At 50.0% G+C, this 25,012-nt stretch overlaps 2 protein-coding genes across 2 annotated transcripts in view; one reads left to right on the forward strand and one right to left on the reverse strand.

Moving 5' to 3' along the window:
- The first annotated feature begins 142 nt into the window (after nucleotides 1-142).
- On the forward strand, nucleotides 143-10,887 carry CXCR5 (C-X-C motif chemokine receptor 5). Its single transcript, XM_044669034.1, has 3 exons — nucleotides 143-236; nucleotides 3,743-3,936; nucleotides 9,817-10,887. The coding sequence occupies exons 1-3, from the start codon at nucleotides 143-145 to the stop codon at nucleotides 10,885-10,887; spliced, it is 1,359 nt and encodes a 452-aa protein (XP_044524969.1).
- A 4,676-nt stretch (nucleotides 10,888-15,563) lies between these two features.
- The window catches only part of BCL9L (BCL9 like), an 11,167-nt gene continuing 1,718 nt past the window's right edge, over nucleotides 15,564-25,012 (reverse strand). The window contains exons 3-7 of the mRNA XM_044666370.1: nucleotides 21,083-21,287; nucleotides 20,777-20,861; nucleotides 18,305-20,618; nucleotides 17,420-17,686; nucleotides 15,564-16,756 (exon numbers count right to left, since the gene is read on the reverse strand). Of these exons, the coding sequence (XP_044522305.1) occupies nucleotides 15,648-16,756; nucleotides 17,420-17,686; nucleotides 18,305-20,618; nucleotides 20,777-20,861; nucleotides 21,083-21,287 (3,980 nt within the window). The 3' untranslated portion in view covers nucleotides 15,564-15,647. The remainder of the gene's footprint in view (nucleotides 16,757-17,419; nucleotides 17,687-18,304; nucleotides 20,619-20,776; nucleotides 20,862-21,082; nucleotides 21,288-25,012) is intronic.

The following is a 25,012-nucleotide window of genomic DNA, read 5'->3' on the forward strand; positions in this document are numbered from 1 at the left end:
GTGTCCAAAATCTCCCAAGTGGAGCCAGGGAGCTTACACAACCTTCTTCCACACCATGACCCAGACTTTGTATGCAAAGGCCTCCCCCAGGCAAAGTGACTCAGCACTCATGGGAATTTTGAGCTTCAGCTTGGATTGAGTCATGAGCCCTGTAGAGTGGGCAGCCGCCCACTGCACTGCCAGGCTGATGTTGGCTAGTGGTGCCAGCCTTGCTGATCCTTCTCACCTGCCGCAGGGTGAGTCAAATAGACAAACCAGCTTCCCTGGTAATGAGCCTAGAAATGAGGGTCCCAGGAAAAAGAGTGAAAACATAGAGAATCACAAAATATTAGAATCTTAGAAAGGAACCTAATGGACTATAGACGTGGAATTAGAAGGGGCTTTAGAAGTCACCTTGTCCAATCCCATCATTGTATAGAGGAGCCAAGACTCAGAGGGACTGTAGTTTGTATGTACAAAGGAAATGGTAGAGATGGAATCTGAACCAAGCCCTCTGATTCCAAGTCTCTTTCTCTTTACCCTGGCCATGTTGCCTCCATAGAGACCATCATCCATCTCCTCCCTCCCTCCTAAGGCAGAAATCCTCTTGACCCTCTACAATGTTTCTAATGCATGAATATTTTTCCTCTGGCCTCTTCCAGTGATGAAGAGCTCACTATTTTGTGGAGAAGCCAGTCCTATATTTTTAATAACTCAAAGTATTAATAAATTCTTTACATTAAATCACAATCTCCATCTCTATAACTTCTACCCATTAGATTTAGTTCTGCCCTCTAAATCTATAGAGAACATGTACAACCCTAAAAACTACTCCCTATGATCCAAGATTTGGGTTCAAATTCCATCCCTGAAATTTGCTACCTATGTGATCTTGGGCAAACCATTTAAACTTCTTGAGCCTCAGTTTCTTTTTCTGTCAAATAAAAGGGCTAGGTTGGCCTCTGAGGTCTCTTCCTACATGCACTTCATGGGAAAGCCCTTTAATAATGAAAGACAGCCAACATTTTGCCAAGACTTCTCTTCTCCAGGGTAACTCCTCCAAGTTCCTTCAAACCATCCCCATGGCCTGGTTTCCAGATCCCTTAACATCTTGGTTACTCTTTTCTGGAAGTTCTTCAATATTTCCTTTGAAATGTGATGCTGAGACTCTGGAGGAATGCCTCTGCAACACCTCTGACAAGTGGTCTCAGCATCTCATTTCTGCTGGAAGACACCCCTGTTGTCAGGAAATCCCCTGACCTGAGGGCTGCTTTGGAGTCTGGTGATGTCAAGAATCCTAGCTTCAACACTGAAGTCATTGGATCACCTAATCTCTGAGTTTTGTTTCCTTGCCTATAAAATGTCTACTATGTACCCAAAGTATTATTATGGGGAAAATGCTTGGGAAATTTATAGAAATATAAAATAGTATACTTTGCAATGCTACGTTATATGTATTATATCATATAAACAATAATTGTGATTAATATTATAATATAATGTGAGATAATATTTGGAAAGTGCTTTATAAATCTTAAAGAACTACATAAATTCTAGCTATTATTATATATATTAGCATTAATAAGTCCACTACAACTTTTAAAAAATGGTGCCCCAAATGTGATTCCCATTGTGATGTATCTGACCAGAACAGAGTTGAATTGACTTATTCTGACACCGTTTTTTCCCTGAATGCAGGCTAAGAGATCCAGGCCTCCATGTTCCACTGTTGGTTCACACTGGACTTGCTAAAACCCTCTAGGTCTTTATCATATGAAGGGTTGGTTATCATGCCATGTCTCGCCTGGCCTATACTGTTCTGCTGATTTTATTAACCTAAATGAAGGCCTTTCTGTTTGGCCTTCATAAACTCCTTTCAAGTCCCAGACTCTGTGACTGTGACTATCCCTGTTCAATTGTATCTTGTTGATTTTGAACCATCCTTTTAACTTGTCAAGATCTTTCTGAGTCCTGCTTTTGTCCCCCAACAAAGTAGTTCTCCCTCTCCCTCCATCTGCTCAGCTATGGACCATCTGTATATCTGACACAGGGGCCATCTAGAATTTTAACCCAAGTCACTGATTAAGACATCCTGAAGATAAAAGTCCTGTGGTGTATCACTAGGGACCCCATCCAAGTCAACATTAAGTCATTAATTAATCAACAAATATTTAATCACTATATGCCAGACACAATGCTAAACTCTGGAAATACAAAGGAAAAATGAAACAGTCCCTGCTCTCAAGGAGATTTCATTCTAATCAATACTCTTCAGGGACAGCTAGTAACACAATGGATAAAGCCCTAGGCCTGGAGTCAGGAGGCCTGGGCTCAAATTTGGCCTTAGATACTTCCTAGATGAGTGACCATGGGCAAGTAACAACCCTAATTACTTACCCTTTGCTGCTAAAAAAAAAAAAAAAAAAAAAAACTTTTAAAATTGTATTATTTTTTTAAACCCTTACCTTCCATCTTAGAATCAGTACACGTTCCAAGGCAGAAGAGTGTTAAGGGCTAGACCATGGGGGCTAAGTGACTTGCCCAGGGTCACACAGCTAGGAAGTGTCTGAGACCAGATTTGAACCCAGGATGTCCCATCTCTAGACCTGGCCTCGATCCACTGAGCCACCCGGCTACTCCAAAAATTATATTACATTTTTAAAATACTCTTTGAGCCAGTTGGAGAAGGGAAGGGCAGAGATCCAACTCAGTAGCAGAGGAATCTTTTGGCCCTGGGATAAAGCTGAATTTAAAATCCTGATTTCATCCCACCACCCTCTAGACAACTATTGTGCCTATTCTTCTCTCCAGAAACTTTCCATCTCTCCATTTCCTCAAGCTCAGGGTATCTCACTGAACAAGGTGAGACAGAACTTGACTCGGTACTCTTGTATGCAGGTCCTTTGTTTTGTCTTCCTTCTGTGTCAGGGCATGTCATGCCATTTTCCGTGTAGCGTGTACATGAACCCATGAACATATTTCTCTTGTGGGCACGTGCCCATATTGGTGTTGCTACAATAGGGCATGTACTATGTATAACTGAGTTTGAGTTGCTCTCCCAGAGTAAACAGATAAATGTGTAGCTCACATTTCTGCCCTCTAATGCCTGCCATATATAAGTCAAACTCATCATCTGGTGGATAGTCTTAGTCAGGGACTGAGAGACAGAACAACCTTTGGAGGTCATCCAGTTTGAACTACCTCCTTTTCCAGATAAAGAAACTGAGGCCAAAATTCTAAATGGCCTCTGTGTCAGATATACAGATGGTCCAAAGCTGAGCAGATGGAGGGAGAGGGAGAACTACTTTGTTGGAGGACAAAATCATGCAAATAGAGGCAGAGAGGGGATTTGAACCCAGATCCTTTGGCTCCCTATCCTATATTCTTTCTACTCTACTACCTTGATGTCAAGGCCCTCTGTGATCCGATCAATCACTCTTCCTGCCTCTCTGCCTTTATCTTTTTTTTAACCCTTACCTTCTGTCTCAGAATCAATACTAGTATCAATTTCTAAGACAGAAGAAGGGTAAAGGTTAGGCGATTAGGGCTAAGTGACCTTACCAGGGTCACACAGGTAGAAAGAATCTGAGCCAGATTTGAACCTCCTGACTCCAGGTTTGGTGCTCTATCCACTGCACTACCCAGCTGTCTCTGTCTTTATCTTTGTCTATCTCCTATGCTTCAGTCAAAAAACACTTTTCACCATTCCTAGCCCATGTCCCATCTTTCCAATTCTTTTGTACCCATCATTCTCTACACTCAGAATCCCCTTTGCTGGATCTCTGCCTGCTGAAACTCAGTGCATCCAAACGAGTAAAACGCCACCTCCTCCATGAAGCTGTCCTTGTTCTTCCCAAGAGTAAGGATCCTTCTCCTGCAGAGCTGGAGAAGCTCTTTGTTTCGTTCCCCTCTAATGCCTTGAGCATCTTCAGTTATGCACTGAAGCCACTTATACAGGTATCAGGGCGACTAGGTGGTGCAGTGAATAGAATGTCAGCTGGGAGTCAGGAAGATGGATCTTCCTAAATTCAAATCTGGCCTCAGATAATTACCAGTTGTGTGACTCTGAGCAAGTCACTTAACCCTGTTTGCCTCAGTTTCCTCATCCGTAAAATGAACTAGGGAAGGAAATGGTAAACCACTCTAGTATCTCTACCAAGAAAACTCCAAACAGGGTCATGAAGAGTCAAACACACCTGAAAAATGAGCAACAACAAATACAGACGTCAGTGCCCTTACTAGGCTGTAAGCCCCATAAGGTCAGGAGGGTCTGTCTCAGTTAATATCTTAGGGTTCCTGCCTGGTTTTTGCTCTCTAGTCGGGGCTGGGGAGGGGGGATGGGAGATTTCTTTGTCACACACCTTCATTCGAATTTGCCTGCAGTAAAGGACAAACTTTTCCCATCCTCTGGCTTGCCTCACATGGCCACCACTCAGGTTTGGGCCCTCATCATCTCTCAAATGGACTTTTACAACAATCCCCAAAGACTCTCATTGCCTCGTCTCTCTTCATCCCGAGAAATCTTCCCTCAGTTGCCAAAGAGATTTTTTTCCTAAACCACAGGTCCAACCATGTTGTTTCCCTGAGAAATAAACTCCAGGGGTTCCATTGCTTCTAGGATAAAATAGAAACTCATCTGTTGGACCTCTAAAGCTTTTTACAATCTCCTTCCAACCGGCCTTTCTGACTTTATGACGTTACTCCTGCCATGCACGCAGTGGTCCTTCCAAACTTTCCTACTGTTCTTCACCCATAACCTTCTCTATACTTTTGCATAGGCTATCCCGTGCCTGGAATATATCTCACTTTTTGTATTCCTTTCTTTCTTTTTAAACCTTTACCTTCCATCTTAGAATCAATACTGAGTATTGGTTCCAAGGCAGAAAAGTGGTAAGGGCTAGGCAAAGGGGGTCAAGTGACTTGCCCAGGGTCACACAGCTGGGATGTGTCTGAGGCCAGATTTGCACCCAGGACCTCCGGGTCAATCCACTGAGCCACCAGCTGCCCCCCACCACTTTCTTTTGAGGCACAATTCAAGCCCTGCCTTCTACATGAAGCCTTTCTTTATGCTCATAGCTGCTAGTAGCTCCCTTCCAAAACTTCCTTATATTCCTTTGTGTATTCTGCATATATTACCTGTATATATTCTATATGCAGTAATACACGTCTGCATTGTTTCTCCATCTAGAATATATGCTCTTGGGGCAGTGAGGTGGCTCAATGGATAGCATGTCAAACTTGGAGCTGGGAAGTCCTTGGTTCAAATGGGATCTCAGACACTTCCTAGCTGTGTGATCCTGGGCAAGTCACTGACCCGCAATTGCATAGCCTTTAGCCTTCTTCTGCCTTGGAAACAATACTTAGTACTGATTCCAAGGCAAAAGGTAAAGGGGGGTGTGTGCATGTGTCTGTCTGTCTGTCTATGTGAACTTTTTGGGTGGGGAGAAGGAATAGATTCCTTGGGACAGTCTCTTTGGTCCCTGCACCCACCAGCTGAACTTCCCAGCCTGGGTTTCTTGCTCAGAGTCATACTCTCTGCCTCTCCCCATGGGGCCCCCCAGAGCAGGAATCCCTCCCTCAACTGTTGGCTGAGGCTTTTACACTTGTCACTCCTTCTCATCCCCCAAGCTGCAGTTTGACACCTCCTGCTGAGACATTATGTCAACTCCTCTCCCCACAAACCAGCTTCTTTCCCTCCCCTCCCTTCTCACCCCCTCATCCTCCCGGGGTTTCTTCCAAATCATAACTGTGTGAAAGCCCAGAACCAAAGAAATCCTTTCCTTCCCTCCCACCTTCAGGGAGTTAGGAGGGAACACAAATCCATCATCTCACCTTGTTCAATTTTCAGACACTTTGACATTAAATAAATTACCCGCCAATTGTAAGATAAACCTAGAGTTGGAACGAGCACAGATTGAACAGAGTTTTGTCCCAGGGCATTGACATCCAGGGGAACTGAGAAGAGAGGGCTAAATTCTCCGGAGACAAAATCACCCCCTCTCCTGGGCTCTCCTCTTTGCCATGATTGCCATATTTCCAGAAATTAATTTGCTCTGGTCACAGATAAGACTTGTTAGGGCTCTAGAAAAATCAAAATGGAAATCAGCCTTGATGTTTTGTGGGTCTACACTTTTGACACAGATCCTAACCGGGCTGCTGTACCCATCTGGCTAGCTAGTCCCAGGTTCTCTGATGAGCAGTATTGTCACTCTGCTGGAATTCTGTCTCTTTCTGCCCCTATTCTCTGCATCTCCGTCTAATTTGGCCTGTTCTTCCCCTGTGTTCCTAGTTTTCCCCTCTGAATTCTAGTAAGAGGCAATGGGGCAACTCGGTGGCTCGGTGGCTAGAGTGGATAGACCAAGAGAGAGGAGGTTCTGGGTTCAAACCTGACCTCAGACACTTCCTAACTGTGTGACCCTGGGAGAGTCACTTAACTCCCATTGTCCAGCCCTTACTGCTCTTCTGCCTTACCCAGTATTGATTCTAAGACAGAAGGTAAAGGTTTAAAAAAAATTTTTTAAAGAGACAATAGTTATCAGATGGCAGTGTGGGTGAGGCTCCCTGGGCCCAACCCAAGAGAGAGAAAGCCTAGCCTACAGAACCAAAGGAGAGGCTCCAGAGAGTCCAAGGTCATAGGATATCACAGGATTCGATTTTAGAAATTACAGACCAGGATGGGGTAGCTGGGTGGCTCAGTGGATTGAGAGCCAGGCCTAGAGATAGGAGGTCCTGGGTTCAAATGTGACCTCAGACGCTTCCCAGCTGTGTGACCCTGGGCAAGTCACTTGACCCCCATTGCTTGCCTTTACCACTCTTCTGCCTTGGAGCTAATATACAGTATTCACTCCAAGATGAAAGGTAAGGGTTTAAAAAAAAATCACAGACCAGGGCTGGAAGGGAGGTCTAACCCCCTCATTTTACAGAGACTAAGGCCAGGGAGACTAAAAATATTGCCGTACCTCTCAGAGGAAAGCAAGCGTCCAACCCTCTTATGTTACACACAAGGGAAAAGAGGGTGTTGGAAGTGTGAGCGAGCCAAGAGTAGAAGCCATCTTCTGACTCCTCTGCCTGCATTTCCTACGTTCTTATCTTCCCTTCCCTCCCACTTCCCTCCCCACGTCCACCCTGCTCTTCAGAGGGTAAAAAGACCATGCCTAGCACTGCCGCAGGGACCAGGAAAGGAGGGACCCAGCCTGGGAGAGGGACCCCACTAACAAGGTGAGGTTATGATCCCATGTCAGAGCCGAGAGACAGAGACACTTGCCCCCTGAGAACAGCTAAGCAAAAATATCTAGTAGTCAATCAGCAGGCAGGCATTTTGTAAAACATTTTATTTTTTTAAACTCTTACCTTCCACCTTAGAACCAATAGAAGAGAGGTAAGGGCTAGGCAATGGGGGTTAAGTGACTTGCCCAGGGTCACACAGCTAGGAAGGGTCTGAGGACTCCCAACACCATACAACTCTCTCTAGACACCTGGCTGCCCCTCATCAAGCACTTCTTAGGCATTTCCCGAATAGGTGTCAGGCTCTTGATACAAAGAACAACTGAAAACAGTCCCTGCTCTCATGGAACTTCCATTCTAATTGGGAAAAACAGCTGGGCTCTGCCTCAGCAAGACACATCCATAGGAAAGCCTAGGCAACCTCCAAAGGGCAGGCCCTCAGCTTCGGGGGGAATCAGAAAGACCTGCCAGTGGCATTGGAGCCAGGCAGCTGTTTCCACTCAGTGGGATCACATAGAAGCCGCCCCGGCATGGCGGGGAAAGGATGTGCCGTGACGGGGCCCCACGAGCGAGAGAACAAGTGTCCAAGCTCCCCTGGGCCTCCATCATTTCCAGGGTGGTCCTCTTCCCTCACATACTTAGTTATCCAGGGCAGGGGCCGATGGGGGGGCCCAGGCAGAGGAGGGCAATGAGGAACAGGTGTGGCTGAGGCAGCTGTGAGTGAAAGGTATGAAAACAGTGATCAGGGCCTTCCTCTGCGGTTAGCTCCGTAAACAGCCTGAGTGACTGAGGGGGTGGGGAAGGGGAAGAGAAGGACGTCTGAAACCACAGCTGCCGCTGCCCTTCAGTTCATGCCTCTGGCTGCACCCTACTCCCCATCCCCTCTCCTCAGCTCTCCCTCTTTGGCCATGTCCAAGATGGATCGGGGAATGGGAGGAGGAAGTGGCAGTAAGTGAGAGGGAGGCATAGATTGGCTTTAGTTCCACAATATGGCCTTAGACACTTACTATTGTGTGACCCTGGGCAAGTCACTTAATTCTGTTGGCCTCCAAAAAGAAAAATAATGGAAGGAAGGAAGGATGGAAGGAAGGAAGGAAGGAAGGAAGGAAGGAAGGAAGGAAGGAAGGAAGGAAGGAAGGAAGGAAGGAGAGAAAAGAAAAAACAGAAGGGAGGGGGCAGCTGGGTAGCTCAATGGAGTGAGAGTCAGGCCTAGAGACAGGAGGTCCTAGGTTCAAACCCAGCCTCAGCCTCTTCCCAGCTGTGTGACCCTGGGCAAGTCACTTGACCCCCCCATTGCCCACCCTTACCAATCTTCCACCTATGAGACAATACACCGAAGTACAAGGGTTTAAAAAAAAAGAAGGGAGGAAGGAAGGAGAGAAGGAAGAAAAAGAAAGGAGGAAAGGGAGAAAGGAGAGAAGGAAAAAAGAGAAGGGAGGGAGGAAGGAAAGAGAGAAGGAAGAAAGAAGAGAAGGGAGGGAGGAAGGAAGGAAAGAGAGAAGGAAGGAGGGAAGGAAAGGAAGAAAGGAAGGGAGGAAGAAAGGAAAGGGGAGAAGGAAGAAAAAACAAAGAAGGAAGGAGGAAAGGGAGGAAGGAGAGAAGGAAGGAAGAAAGAAGAGAAGGAAGGAAGGAGGGAAGGAGGAAAGGAAGGAAGAAGAGAAGGAAGGAATACTCATCCCCAAAGCAAACTGGACCAATGACCAGGATACAAAGTGATTGGGCCAAATGTCAAGGGGTCCAGTTTCTGCTGCCCCCTCCTCAATTATAGAAACTCACTAAGCAGAAGGTACCTTGCCGCATCTTTGTATTTATTTACCTGTGAACATATATATCTTTCACCAGAAGACTGTAAGCAATCTGAGGGAAGAGTTATATTGTTTTGTATCTTTGTATCCCTTGCATCCAGCACATTACCTTACACTTTTTTACTTAGGTAGGGAGAGGTGGGTGTTTGTGGCAGTCCAGGCCTCTCATTTCAGCCACATGGGAAATTTCCCGTATGGAAACTCTCTCCACTGATGCAGGTCATTACTGCATCGACAGCTTAACAGCCATAGCAATTTGCCCAGGGGCAATGAGTGGTTAAGTAACTTGCCAGGACCACACAGCTGCCATCTAACAGAGGCAGGGCATGAGCCTCAGTTCTCCTGATCTCAAGGTCAGCTTTCTAACCACAATATTATGCTGTCTCTCTATGAACAAATGAATGATTGAATGAACCCAGTTTTTCCTGGACCCAGGATTGACTTCTGTCTGCTAATGCTCACAGGCATATTCAGTGCCATTACAAGAACAAAGAGAAGGGGCAACTAGTTGGCTCAGTGGATAAAGAGCCAGGCTTAAGGACAGGAAGGTCCTGGGTTCAAATATGACCTCAGACACTTCCTGACTGTGTGGCCCTGGGCAAGTCACTTGATCCCTTCTGCCTAGTCTATTTCCCTATTCTGCCTTGAAAAAAAAAAAATACTTAGTATTGATCCTAAGATAGAAGGTAAGGATTTGGGGGTAAAAAAAAATGCAAAGGGAATTGATTATTCTCTCAGAAAAGAAGGCTGTGGTCCTCACCTCTCTTTCTCTTGTCTCTCCCTCCTCATCCTTCTTGTCTCCCCACAGTTTTCAGATTTCGGTAACTATAGCAACTATAGCAATGAGCTGCCTGAGCCAGACGAGTATTTATGCCCTGAAGTCCGTGGCTGGGCAGACCAACTGGGCCTCAAGGCAGTTTTTGTGCTTTTGGCCTATAGCGCCATCTTCCTCCTGGGCATGATGGGCAACACCTTGGTGCTAGTGATCCTGAAGAGCCATCGCACGTCCCGAAGCTCCACAGAGACCTTCCTCCTCCACCTGGCTGTGGCCGACCTCCTCCTTGTGCTCACCCTGCCCTTCGCGATGATTGAGGGTGCCGTGGGCTGGGTGCTCGGGGCCTTCTTCTGTAAGGCCGTGAGCGCCCTACACAAAGTCAATTTCTACTGTAGCAGCCTGCTCCTGGCCTGCATTGCCGTGGATCGCTACCTGGCCATCGTCCACGCCGTCCACACCTACCGCCACCGTCGGCTCCTCTCAGTCCGTGTCACCTGTGCTGCTGTTTGGCTGGCCAGCTTCCTCTGTGCCCTCCCCGAGCTCCTGTTCGTGAAGGTCAGCAAAAGTGGCGCCAACAATTCTGCCACTTGCAGTTTCTCTGGCCAAGGCTTGGCGGGCAGTAACGCATGGCTCACCTCACGCTTCCTGTACCACGTGGGGGGCTTCCTCATCCCCCTTCTGGTGATGGGCTGGTGCTACGCAGGGGTGGTGAAGCGCCTGTGCCAGGCCCAGCGGAGACACCAGCGGCAGAAGGCCATCAAAGTAGCCATCCTGGTGACGGGGGTATTTTTTTTCTGCTGGTCCCCTTATCATGTGGTCATATTCCTAGACACACTGGTGATGCTAGATGCTGTGCCCAAGTCCTGCCAGCTGGATGACCACCTGGCAACAGCCATCACCACATGCGAGTTCTTGGGCTTGGCTCACTGCTGTCTCAACCCTGTGCTTTATACCTTTGTGGGTGTGAAGTTCCGAAGTGACCTGATCCGCCTGCTGGGGAAGCTGGGCTGCATGGTCCCTGCTGCCCGCCACCGATTCCTCTCCAGCTGGCGCAAGGGCAGCAGCTCAGAATCAGAGAATGCCACTTCTATCACCACTTTCTAGGCTCCCATTCTTTCTGCCCTTCCAAGGGTGGAGAGGGATCCCCATCCCTTGTGGGGACTGTCAATGAGGTCGCGCTTTGAAGTCTGATCATAAGTGGATTTTTATGGGGATGGGAGATTCGGACAGACCCTCCCCTTTGAGGGACTTCTTCGTCTGTTCCAGACCTGAGGCCTGAAAATTGAGCCTGGGGTGGGGACCCAGAGGCAGAAGCAGAAGCTCGAAATGGCTCTTGCCCAGTTTGCTTAGCTCAGAATGAGGTAAAGTGTGTCACGTATCCTCATCGGTCTTCAGGGATAAACTCTCCAGTGAAGTCTAGAAAAGGCTCAGGATACTGTCACCTTTATTCCCTGCATTCTAGAAAACTGTAACCTGGTCACTCTCAACCTCCTAAGAAGAAAAGAATTCATTGTCTTCTAGGAGAGCCCACCCTCGAAAACGGAGGCCTGGAGACCATTGGGCAAAGGGCTCCAGAGGAGGAGGACCCACTTGATACGTGGGCAGAGACTCTTCCTGCTCTCCCTGGCTCCCCTCCATCTGTCCACTCCCTGAATTCTTTCAGCCCTTAGCTTGTTTCACAACCTTGCCATCCAAGCAAACAGGAAGCTCAGACTGACCCAGTTCAGGCACCTGGAAACCCGAGTCTGGCGGAAGGCTGCCTTCGGCCTTGACCATGGGCATCTCCAAAACCTCCCCAGCTCAGTCAGCTCAGCCCGAGTTTAGGTAGGGCCGGAAACTTTTGAGCTGCGTGAGGGCTGAGTTGGCATCCTGATGCTGGCCAGAAAGAGGAGAAATATCTCAGGCCAGGTATGAGGGAAAGCCTCACCTGAAGGAAACAGTTCTGATCATCTGTGCAGCTACTGTATTTGGGTATCTGTGGAGGTGGGGGATTGGGTCGAGGTTCTGACTGGCACTGGGGTCAGGAAGGGGGTGGTTCGGGGTCTTCATCAACAGACTTGGAATACTTGCTGCTATCTACCCAATGGACAAATTCTATTCCACTCTGGAATTTAGGAACGGTGCCCTCCCCACTCCCTTGCCTCCCAGAGGAGGAGTATATTCATGAGACTGTCCTGACCTCAGAGAAGGGGTTGCAACCCACCAAGGATGAACAATAGGACTTTGTCAGGGTTCAGTGGTTAGAGATTCTTCTAGAAGGAACAAGGCCAGCAGAGAAGGTCTGCTGGAGGGGCCTTCTGGAGGCCATCTGATCAGACTGGTATCTGACCAATGTTACGTCCAAGTCAAGAACTAGGGATTCTGGGTAGGGAACCCCTATCTAGCTGGTGATTCTCTGAGCCTCCCATTCGTAAGCTCCTTGAAAGCAGACTAGGGTTTTTTTGTTTGTTTGTCTCTTTGCTTCCTTATACCCCTAGTGCTTAGTACAGTGCCTGGCACATAGTAGGCATGTAATAAATATCTACCAATTGATCAGTTGATATGCCTAATGTGGATTCTGGCACAGTTCCTAAACTGGCTTCTCCTCAAAGGCCCATGCCCAGAGTTACTGGTACCTAGAAGGCAGATTCAAGCTTCAAATGGAGAATGGGAGCAACCAGTGCCCCGGCCTCCCAGGACCAAGAGTATCTCTGGTAAGGGAAGTGAGGGGGGAGGAAGGGACAGGATGGGGCCCCAACACCAACCTCTGGGAGGGAAGTCCCCAAACCCCTAAGGAAGCAGCCATCCACTCCTCTCTGAGGGGCTGCTCAGATGGAACCAGAGGAAGCTCCTTCTCGCTCAGAAGGACCTAGCTTGACCAGCCACCCCAAGGTCCTGCACCAGGACCCACACCTCTCCTCAGTCTTGGAGATGGGGTGGGGGAGGGCTGGTAAGCCTGGATCTACTGGACATCCCCACATCAATACCCTCTACCTCAGAACAATCAAAACCCAATCAAAAGCCACCCCCTTCAGGACCTTATTGCCAGGGCAAAAAAGCTCAGTATTTGATTTCTTTACTTTTTCTTTTTTTAACCCATACCTTTCATCTTAGAATCAATACTTGGTATTGGTTCTAAGGCAGAAGAGAGGTAAGGGCTAGACAATGGGGGTAAGTGACTTGCCCAGGGGCACCCAGCTAGGAAGTGTCTGATGCCAGATTTGAACCCAGGCCTTCCTATCCCTAGACCTGGCTCTCAATCCACTGAGCCACCTATAGATGCCCCAAGTTCAGTGTCTCTTAACCTTCAGAGCACTAGGCCTCAAGCCATCCTGTCTAAACCAAACAACAGGGCAGAGAATGGATCCATCAGACACAGAAGCAGAAGGCAAGAGGTTGGTTTTTGAAGTTTTTCTTTTTAATAAAAAGGCACCTATAAAACAGGTCAATACAGTACAGGCAGCACAGAGACCCCCGAAACAAGCCTAAAAATTGTTTCAAAATAAAAACCAAGAAGATGTCTTCACATATTGTATTTATATATTTATATTTATATATATATATATTTATATAATGATACAAAATGGTGGGGGGGGGGGCAGGGTATGGCCATGAATTGGAAGGGGGAGTAGAGGCTGGTGGGTTGACTTCAGTGGTGGTAGAAGGTGTGAAGAGGTGAAAAAATGCCTGTTGTGGGCAGTGGGGAAGGGGTCAGATGTGGCTCCTCTCCCCTAAGGGTCAGGAAACACTAAGAATCCCCAGGGCTCGGGAAGAGACAAGATGTTGGTCATCCTGGGGTGAGAAAGAAGACGGGGTGATGACTCGTGTTGAGTACGACCCAGGATGGGCAGAGTGCCTGGTGGGAGTGGGCAGTGAGGAAGAGCCTGATGTGAATGAAGGTGGTGTTCAGAATCAAGAGAACTCTGTCCTGGGCCCCCTCAACCCCGGAGCTGTTCTGGGGGAGGGATGGGGAGAAAGAACTTGATTAGGCTGACAGTGGGCCAGGCGGACAGCACCAGATGCCAGGGAGGGGGGTGGGGTGGAAGAGGCCATATCCCTTTGTATCATGGCTACTGACCTGGGGCCCTGTCCCTATCGGGGCAGGAAAGCTGGCAGAGAGGGAGGCATGTATCCCAAGGGAAAGAGATACCTCTCCTTCTGGAATTGGCCCTCAGCACAAAAGGCCTTCCCTGAAGGCAGGAAAGGAAAACAAAACAAAACAAAACAAAATTCCTTTTTTTAGGGCAAATGGGAGACAAAACACACAGCTGTCTATGGCTTTTGATTCACGGTGCCTGTCCCCACAGCCTCCCCAATTGGGAGGCTGGGGAGAGGCCACTGGAAGAGAAGGGACAGGAGACTCTTAAGAGGGAGGAGAAGAGGGGATCCAAGCCTACCAAAGACAGGCTCCGGAGGCTCGGAGTATAGGAGGGCATGGTCAGTTGACTCAATGTCCGGGAGGGACCCATGAAGACAGTCCCCGGGTGGGGGTGGGGTACTGACTCAGAGACTTCCCCCTCTTCTCCTTCCCCCTACGGTAAGAGGAAGTGGGTGGTGGCTTCAGGAGGACACTGGTGTGTGGCACAGTCCCATGGTCTTAAGTAACAAGGTCAACTCCAGCAGGGGGCAGTTCTTGCTGGTGCCATGACAATCTGTTCCATAACTAGGCAGGGGGACTCAGGGATCCGGAGCCATCAGGAGGAGAGAAAAATCTTCCAGGATCCCAAGTGGAATTTAGGAGGGACTGAATGAGAAGCCCCTGCCTAAGGTCCCTACTCTGGCATCTCCACTCTGGAGAAGCTTTTAAGTTGGGGCTAAAATGGAAGAGGAGAGGTGGCAGAGGCAGACACCCCAGATGCACAATTTGGGGAAAGCAAGGACCTGACACTAAGGGACATACTCAATCCCAATCCAGCCTGCTAGGTGCCCCCAGGATAGAAGTATTAGGTGGAAGCCTGCCTGAGCAGCCCGAAGCAGGAAGTTTTGGAGTCACCACACTTTGAGGAGAGTGACCTTGCACTAGATGAGCCCTTTCTGCAAATGGTGTGTGTGGGTGTCTGCATGTCCCAGTGAGATGTCAGTGGATTGGGTTTTCTTTGGGGGGGGGGAGAACACAGGTTAAAAAAAGGGGGGTTCTTTTTTCCTTTTTTTTTCTGAGTCGTCTATTAAAATACAGAAATACAGCACACGCACACACCGGCACAAAAGCGCAGGCCTTATTTACAGCAGTGATGGCCAATGACATCCACCCAGCTGTCTGCATGGGGGAAGCAACGGGAGAGGGAAAAGAGAATAGAGGCATCAGCTACACCACTTGGGAGTCTGAGGGAGTGGTGAGATGGGAAGACAGGAGGAAAAAGGGAAGTGGAGAGCAAGAGAGGAAAACCAAGAGACTGGAGAAGGACAGAGACCTAAAGGTGGCAAGTCAGAAAGACAGAGACAAAAGCAGAAAAGGAAAGAGACAGGCCATGTCTTCTCCTTCTTGGATATCTCTCGCCCTCGTCCCAGCATAGTTTGGGACCAACAAACACATGTTAATTCACTGATGCTGAGTAACCAACAAAGGGGGAGAACAAACTTCCAAGAAACTAGAATAGGGAGGAAAAGGGAGGAAAAGAGGGAGTCCTGGGGGCTGAAACCGAATAAAAACCCAAACCAAAATTAACAATCCCCCCTCCCACCCCCAACTATTTCACCCCAAGCCAACAGCATATCTGGTTTCCACAGATGCCACTCCAACACACAAGGCCCCCCACCCCCCCACCCCATGACACTAGGCCATTCAAAAGTTGTAGGGGATGAGTTTTTTAAGTTTGTAAAATTTCCCATACCAGATCCTCCCCACCTCCTATACCCACATGCCCCACCTCCCTATCCCAAGCTGGCTAGAAGGGTAGGTTGGCCATGTTGCCAGGACCAGGGAGGTAGCCCATCTGGCTGTCCAAAGACACACTGCGCTGCCGCAGAGGGTGGGACACCATAAGGTTCTGCTGGGGCGGAGGGCCCATTAGGGAGCCTTGGGGAGAGAGCATATGGGGGGGTTGACTGTATACTTCGCCCCCTACACCCCGCTGCTTCATCAGCATGAAATTCTGCTGAGCCATGAGGCCTTGAGGGGGGGACATGACCCCCTGATGGAGGCCATGGGGCATCATGCCTTGCTGTGGGGGCACACCTGTCCTGCCCAATAAGGGCATCTGTCCGGGGTGGCACATGGACATGTTGAGACCCCTCTGGACACCCTGCTGACCTGGGATGTTGGGGGGCCGGGAAGGGGTCTGCTCAGCCATCATGTTCTGAAGGTTCATGAGGTGGAGGTTGGGGGGCTGAGTTTTGGGAGGCTGGTTCTCGCTTTTGGGGAAGTATTGCAGGGTGCTGCTGGGTTTCTCCGAGGGGATGATCCGGGACAGGTCGAATTCAGGAATGCCTGTTGGGGTGGGTCGGATCACCTCGCTCAGCTCAGGGTCATTCAGCACTGAAGCCACACCTGGTAGCACTCCTGGAGGATATGGCTCGCCCATTCGCCCTGCCAGCCCCTTTCCCATCAGATGCTGCTGGGGTGGCATGGGGCCTGATGGTTGACTAGGCAGGTCCTCGGGGGGCAAGGGCATCCCAGGAGGATAATGTTGCTGCATGCCAGGACCCCCACCGCCACCTCCCCCAGGGGGCATGGCACCATGGGGCTGTTGCAGCCGAGGGGGAAACACCAGCTGGTTAGAGGACATCATTTGGGATGTGTTGGGCATGGGACCACAAGAGGGGTTCAGGGAGTCTGGGGCACCAGGGGGCATCATCATGGAGTTTGGCGGGGGACCACCAGGCCCCTGTGCATTGGGGTGCAGCGGAATGTTGGAGCCCATTGGGTTGGGTGAGGGCAGCATGGCAGGTGGGGGCTCGTGAGACAGGGGCTGTTGGCCAGGCAGGTTCATGCCCATGGGGCTCTGGGCAGCTGCCGAGTTCAGGTGCAACTGGTTGGGCTGATTGGTGTTGATCCCTGAAAGGAAAGGACAAAGGGGTCACACATGCCTTCTGCGATAGGAGAGGGAAGCGGCAACCCTTTCAGCCTTCACCTGCCTTGTCTTTGATGAGGCCTGGCACCTACTCACCATCTCCCTCATTCCATCTCCCTAAAGGTCGGTATGGTTGGCTTTGGGGATTCTGGTTCCTATCGTCCCCGTATCAGCATCCCTAGGGCAGCAGCAAGGAAGCCCAAGTTGGGGCATCTGGGGAACCTCTTGGACCTCAAGTACCCTGACTGTAACAGGGAGAAGCAGCAGCCCTGCTCCTCCCTAATTCTCAGAGCTCTTGTTCAAGGGAAAAATGCATACACATATGTATATATAATGTGCCACACACTTTTATACATATGTACATATGTGGTCATATATACATACATATAGATATATACATATCTACGTCTATCTCTGCCCTATGTGAGCAGAAAGGATTATTAATGGTCACTCCTGTTACTGCCACAATTCTTGCCAGCACCGTCATCCTTTATAGCTCATCTGCATCCCATGGGGTAAGGGCCATTAGCCTCTCCTGGTCCCTTAGCCCCTTCTATGGTTGTGGACGGCCAACATCCCTTCCCTCCTATTCTTCCTCAGGGGGCAAGAACCAAAAGGCCACGACTTCAGGAATGTTGGTTTCCCACCTGGCATGGTCCCCGGTGGAAGCATAGGCCTATCGGGCAGAAGCTCATCATCCGAGGTGGCAATGGTCTTGATGGCATTGTGGTATAGGGGAGTGGAGCTGGGCATGGCATATTTGGACATCTGAGACATCATCAGCGACAAAGGGTTCTGGGAAGGGGCAGGATCTGGGGAAGAAGTAAAAGGCAGGCTGGGGTTCATGATGCCTCCGGGGGGATTGGCAGGTGGGGCAGAGGAGCTACTCCGAGGGCCGCTGGGAGGGAGGGCACCTACAGGAGAGAGGAGAGAGACAGAGGTGATGCTTCTGGAAGGCTTCCCAGAGACGGGCCAGGGATGGCTTCCCCTCGGCCTGCGTGACCAGCCTGACCACTCCTGCGCTACCGACTACTAACTTGATATCTCAGCAGACTCACCCCAGCACCCACTTGCTTCTTGGACACAGATCCTGAGGTTAGGGGGTTCTTGTAGGGCCAGCATCGTAATAATGTCTCCCTTTACAGCTAGGAGCTTCAGGTGCCCGTCCTTTCTGCCTACGGCCACTGGCAAATTAACGAGGTTAAGGCCATTGAACTTGGAGTCAAAGAACCAGGGCCTGAATCTCGGTTTGGACCTCTGTCACTCTGGAGAAACCTCAATTCTCTGGGCCTCAAGTTCTTCCTGTGTACAACGCCAACCCAATGAAGAGTCCTTCCAGCTCTAGGCCCTACGATCCTATGCATTTCTGACTCCCCTTCGGAACGCCCTCCTCCCTGGGGTTCTATCTAGTGCCTCTGGGTCAGTCGTCCTAGACCAGCCTCCAGACCCATCCGCCCTTGGTAGGAGCGAGGCCTTCCCTCCGAGCTCCGAGCTGCCTCTCTCCACTTGTCTTTGCCCTGAGGACAACTCACCTTGCTCCAGGTTGCTCATGGTATTGGAAGAGTTCAAGTTGAGAGATGGCTGCTTGTTCTGGTTGACACCTGGACTCGGCATGGCCGTCTTAGGTGAGGGCACCCAGCCTGGGGAGGGCACTGCCATGGAGGGAGACTTGAGCCGGCTGGGTGAGCCAGTAGGTGAACGGACGCTGAGGGAAGAGCTGAGGACCTGGGGAGACTTGAGGGGTCCTGGGGGGTTAGCAGAAGGCAGAGGCACCATCTGAGAGGGTGTCTGGGGTGACTTGAGGTTGGCAGAAGGTGAAGTGACCAAGGGCGAATGCACCTGACTAAGGGTAGGTGACTTCAGGTGACCCATACCTGGCGAGCCCATTTGGTTAATACTGATGGTGAGGTCCGAGGGCCGTCGGCCCAGCCCTCTAGCTGGGGCCGGGTGCATGGGGGCAGGAGGGGGAGGGTTGGGTGCTGGGGGAAGGGGCATGTGACTGAGCCGTGTGGTACCCAGATTGCCCACAGGCATAGAGCCCTGATCAGGGCTGAACATGTCAGGGGCATTACCCATGTCTTGAGGCATGGCAGGGTAGGGTCCTTGCCCACTGGAGAAGCCCTGTTGGCCCTGATTGGGGAACTGGGAAGGCATAAGCATCTTTTGGGGTGCCCCCATCATGCCACTGCCGTTCTGGGCCCGGACACGGGCCAGCTCCTCAGGAGCCAGGCCTTGAGGGCCCATCATGTCTGCAGGACCCCGCATCTTTTGGGACATCAACATCTGCTGCTGAGGGGTCATCTGCACATTAAGATTCATGTTCATGTTCATGTTGACATTCATATTCATATTCAAGTTGCCGGGCCCCATGGGGGCATCCACGTCCCTCAGGCCAGACTGCCCCATTGGAGGGCTCAGGAGACCTCTGCTGCCCCCAAATTCCATGCTCATGGGGGCACCTGCCAGGCCCTCCCCGCCTGCCATCTGCCCAGGGAACATGGTTGGTTCCATCTGTCGATGGGCCTGAATCATCCGCTCCATCTCCATGCCCTGCCCCATGGCATTGCCTGCCATGCCCAGCGGGCGCTGCATGCCCATCGTCCGCTTCTCCAGCAGCTGGTGCCGCAGCAGCTCCTCACGGGCCCTGGGGGTCATGAATCTCTCTGCCTCACTCTGCCCGCCAGGATAGGGCACGGCGCCCTGCACAAAGTTGCCTGGCCCCCCCATTGGGGGCAAGTCTTCTGTCCAGCCCATGCCTGGCCTCACAGGCCTCTGCATGGCATTCATGGGCACTTCCATAGGCATGCTTTGCATGCCTCCAAATCCAGAGACCCGTTGCATCTGGTTGCCAGGGAAACGGGGTCCAGGAAACGGGTGCCCTCCCCGGAGCTGCATCGGGTCCTGGACGTCCATGGGCCCCCGAAGCTGGGCCCCCATTCCCGGAGGCCACTGGTCCCCAGGTTTGCTGTGGTAAGGAGGCGGGGGCCCCCGGACCATCATGCCCCCCATGCCCTGGGACAGCATCATCTCCTGCAGGGGCCGTCCTCCGTGGAGGCCAATTTGCTCCTCTTTCCGTCGCTTCTCCTCGTAATATTCCTCCTGCAGCTTACGCCAGGCCACCTGTTCGGGCGTCAGGCTGTCCTGGCTCAGCCGCTGCATCATGATGTTCATCTGCTGCCCCATGTCGCCGCCTGGGTGGTGGCCTGGTACCTCGTGCTCCAGCCCAGGACCCCCGAGGCTCTGCGTCTGGGAAATCATAGACTGGAGGGGCTCCTCGTATTTCTTCAGGCCTCCAGGTGGGGGCCCCGGGGGTTGTTGGGGTGCTGGGGGGGCCGGTGCTGGTGGTCCCCCCTCGCCTGCGGCCCCTGGAGGGGCCTTGAGGAAGGGTTCGGTCTCCCCGCTCCGAAGCAGCAGCCGCTCGATGTCCCGTAGTGTCTGTAAGGAGCGCTCCCGGTGCTCCAGCTGTTCCTTTGATAGGCCCTCAGAGCCAGTCAGGGCTCGCTGCCCATTGCCCGTGGGGGTGCCCTCCCCTAGCAAGGCAGGGCCTCCAGGGGCACCCCCAGGGTCCCCCCCTGGGGCCAGAGGGTTTGTGGCAGTGGCAGCCGTAGGGGTGTTGGGGTGGGTTCCCCCTGTTGCATTGCTACTGGTGGCCCCCACGGAGTTGGGCGTTAGATCCCTGTGTGCATCCTCAGGTGGCCCCTCTGGAGGCAGGGAGGCAGGAAGAGCTGGGGGGGCGCTGCCAGGGGGTGGTGGAGGGGGTGGTAGAGGGGCCGGCTGGGACTGTGGGGTGCCGGCTGAGGCTGTGCTCAAGGGAAGTGGTTCCGACGTAGGTGGCACCTTTGGAGCCTGCAGGGGCATAAAGGCGAAGGATGAGGGAGAAGGCAAAGGCAAAGGAACCCTCCCTCCTCTCAGAGTATTACACCGTCCCCCAACACCATCCCCTCACGCCCACCACCCAGGAAAAGCTCTGGATCGGACCCTCCCTGGCCTAGGCACATACTCACCTGGTCAAGCTTGGCACGGGGTACATTTTGCTGGTGGTAGGCCAGAATGGAGTCAACTCGGCCTTGCAATACTGCCTCAGCCGCCCTGGATGGGGAAGCAGGAGAAAGAGAAAGGCCGAAAGAAAAGCGTGCTTAGGGCTAACGGCACACAGAAGGAAAGCAGGTTCAAGACCTTTCCCCTGCCCTCTCCGAGCTGGCCCTCCCGTGGGTGCCCCGAGGGATTCGCTAGGACATCTGGACAGAGGCACCCCCAGGGGAGATCTTGGGGGCAGGGCCGGAACCGCGTTCTCCCCCAGCAGCACTCACGTGTTCGCAAGGTGGGTAGTGAAGACATAGACAAACTGAGCGGCCGACTTTCCTGGGCCTCCTGGACCACCAGGACCCTCTGTCCGAAGGCCAGCCGGGGGACCGTGCGGGGCTCCGGGGGCACTACTCTCATTGAGGGGTGGTGGTGGAGCCGGACCTGGGCCCAGCTGGGTGGTGGCCATGGCTGGGTCTGCTACGTTACAATCTGCAAAGGGAGAGGAGGAGGAGGAGGAAAGAGGTGAGCGAGCGAATGGCCCTGTTCCGGCCCAGCTTCACGGAGGGGGATGGATGCGTGGTACTAAAGAAGAGAGGCGCTTGGGGAAACTGGAGGTGGGGGGTCATCGCTGCTTGCCAATCAGAGCTAGACAAGTGGTTAAGATACCTTTTCCTAGCGAGTTCATAGGGACATTCTGGTCCCAAGTGCCCTTAGGGTTTCTAATGTTGTTGGCTGTCTCGTTGGCTCCCTCTTGGCCAAGTTTTGCTAAGTGGTAACCATAGTGGAGAGAGGAAGGACGGCGTCTTAAACAGGTGTGTATTTATGTCTACACTGTACTACAATCAGTCAAGCCTCAGATGGTTGGATTAGAAAATCAATGAGAGGGGAGAAGGGAATGGAGAAAGAGGAAGGCAAGGGAGAGCAGGCAGAACCTGGTCTAAAACTCAGGAAAATAAATTTCTAGGGGGCAGCTGGGTGGCTCAGTGGATTGAGAGCCAGGCCCAGAGACAAGAGGTCCTGGGTTCAAATGTGAATTCAGACACTTCCTAGCTGTGCGTCTCAGCAAGTCACTTAAGCCACATTGCCTAGCCCTTACTGCTTTTCTGCCTTAGAAATTCCAAGGCAGAAGAATGGTAAGGACTACCAGTATTAATTCTAAGATAGAAATCAAGAGTTCAAAAAAAAAAATACGGTATGCCTTCTAGGAATATAGTGAGGATGAAAAAAGTTAATAGCACTGCAGAATGTAAGGTATTATTAGGCTTTCGTAGCCATGACGTGGACTGAAAAAATTGGAGGGAGATCTTGGTTCAAATACAATGCCAATGAAGTCAGAATCATGGGCTCTACTTATAGACCAGCAAAGAGGAAATTTCTGTTCCACAACACCCTTAATTTCATTCACTCATTTCACAAATAGGTTGATCACAAGGGTTGCGGTGGGGGGGGGGAACATGAGCATATGGATGGCTCAATGCCAAACCACCCCACTTCTAGAAAAACAACTCAAAGTCTATCACCTTCCATCAGTGGTTCACAATAACATCATTTAAAGTCAACAAACATTTCCTGAATGTTTGACATGTAAGGCGCTAAGTTAGGTCCTAGAGGAGTTTAGAGGTAAATAAAAACGTGGTGCCTACTCTTAATAAACTTAAAATCTGGTAGAGGAGACAAGATAGAGATAGAAATAATTATGATACAAATTAGAACGCTATAGGTGCAGGGACGGTGAGGAAACACAGTGGATAGAGCACCATGCCTGCAGTCAGAAGGACTTGAATTAAAATCTGACCTCAGATACTTCGTAGCTGTATGATCCTGGGAAAGTCACTTAACCCTGATTGCCTAGCCCTTCCTGTTTTTCTGTCTTAGAATGAATACTAAGACAGATGGTAAGGGTTTTAAAAAAGAATGCTAGAGGTGCACAGGAGGGAAACAAATACTTGGGAATATCTAAAGAGTGAGAGAAAGGGAGATTACTATTGGCTGAGGTGAAGAGGTTATTATGGAAGACTTCATGTAAGTGCTAGCTGCTGAACTGGACTTGAAGGATGGGAAGGACTTCATCTTAGTACATAACTTTTTTTTGTTTTGTTTTTGTTTTTAAACCCTTAGCTTCTATGTATTGACTTATAGGTGGAAGAGTGGTAAGGGTGGGCATTGGGTGTCAAGTGACTTGCCCAGGGTCACACAGCTGGAGTACATAACCTTTGTACAACACTCTTCTGCCTTGGAACCAATGCTTACTATTGATTCTAAGACAGAAAGTAAGTTTCAAAAAAATGTAATTGGGAAACAAACAAAAATACAATAAAGCAGAAATAATATTAATTTATGGTTATCAAAGATGTTTCTTTGTTTAACAAAACAAATAAAAATACAATGAAGCAGAAATATTAATTTATGGTTATCTAAGAGATTTCTAATGAGTCTGACACCATCGCTATATCACACACACAGAGATAGTCTGGTCCTCTAATTCATTCATTCAGCAAATATTTGTTCAACTCCCTACTTTGCTAAGTGTTGTCAGAGATTCAAAGTTTAGATAAAACATGATCATGGGCAGACATCACAGGCCAACACTAGTCATCTAGAAAAGACTCGGATCTTTTCTCTCCAACTACACTGCAGGGTCCTTGGCCGTAAGGAATTTGTCTTGTCCGTGCACTCAGTACAGACTAGATGAATGACCAATCAGTCAATACATCATCAGGGAGTTATTAAATGTCTATTATCTAACAGGCACTATACAGGTGCAGGGAAAAAAGTTTTGTACTGGTCCTGTCACATGAACTCCTGGTATCCTTTGGGATTTACATAACCCATTTCAGAGGTTGATGGAAGAAATTCATGGTGTCAGGGAACACAACAGAACTCATATCGGGTCTGAATCCCTAACCAGGGCTAACAAACAAAGCCTTTAACCAACTCAACCAACTTGTCACATCTCAAAAACCAACATGAACCAGCTCCGCCCTCCCTGACCACACCAGCAGGTGGCAGCACAGGCCAAGGATTCGAGGTGGCTACCGTAAGGCTTTCCAGGGATAAGAGTGACTCATCACCCCCAATTCCCTTTCGAAAGAGGGAGAAGAAGGACCAGGGAAGGGCAGGGTGATGACTAGTGTGTTGGGGCAGAGGTAGGAGAGGAAGCCAGTATGGTGCTCCTCTGGACCACCTCGGTTAGAGAGAAGAGGGGTCTTTGTGGGAGAAGTGGGACTGGGGGAGATTGTTAGGTATCTTGAAAGCCAGAATGAGGGAATGGAAAAACGGAGGGTCTTGGGGGGAGAGTTGATTCTGGGGATCTGGGGTTCTGACCCTAAAGGGTCCTGGGTAAAGCTGCCCTGCACCTCCTTTGTCCAAGACTCTCCATTTGGAATTGGGCTCTTGGTCTCCATTACTACCTTGGCTAAAGGTGAAGTCTCATTCCTTGTGGGAGAAGACTCGAATGCCTCTTTCCCCCCAATACTCACTCACACACACTCTCACACACTCTCTCTCTCTCTCTCTCTCTTTTACACACACACACACACACACACACACACACACACNTGCCCCCAAAATGCTTCTTTCTCTCTCTCTTTTTTTTAAACCTTTACCTTCTCTTGGAGCATCCATTCTAAGACAGAAGAATGGAAAGGGCTAGACAATGGGAGTTAAGTGACTTGCCCAAGGTCACTCAGCTAGGAAGTGTCTGAGGCCCCTCTATTTTTTACTTATGAAGAGATTGACACCTTATTATGGATGCCCTTCACTGTCATAATGAGATGTCAGTATTTATCTCAGGAGTCACTAAAGTATTCTTTGAGCAAGAGAATAGCATGCTTGGAACTGTGTCCTTGGAAATAAGAGCAAAATCAATTACCTAAAGTTTATCAAATGCTAGGATATTAACCCAGCAATACCAACAGAGTCTAGAGAATTCTAACAGGAAAAAGAATTAACTGGAGTTATTATTATACACATGGCTGGGTTGAATCAATATAACAGATGAATCAATATAACATACTATTCTATACTATATAAATACTATTTATATATATTTAAGGATAATTGCTTTAGTGCTTTAAGATTGACAAGGTGTGTCTATACCTACTTTTATTACCTACTTTGCATAGTTGGTGTGGGAACCAATGAGATTTTACACACACACACACATACACACACACACACACACACACACACACACACACGCACGGCAAAGGCAC

The sequence above is a fragment of the Gracilinanus agilis genome, chromosome 3 (assembly GCF_016433145.1).
Source record: "Gracilinanus agilis isolate LMUSP501 chromosome 3, AgileGrace, whole genome shotgun sequence".
Lineage (NCBI taxonomy): Eukaryota > Metazoa > Chordata > Mammalia > Didelphimorphia > Didelphidae > Gracilinanus > Gracilinanus agilis.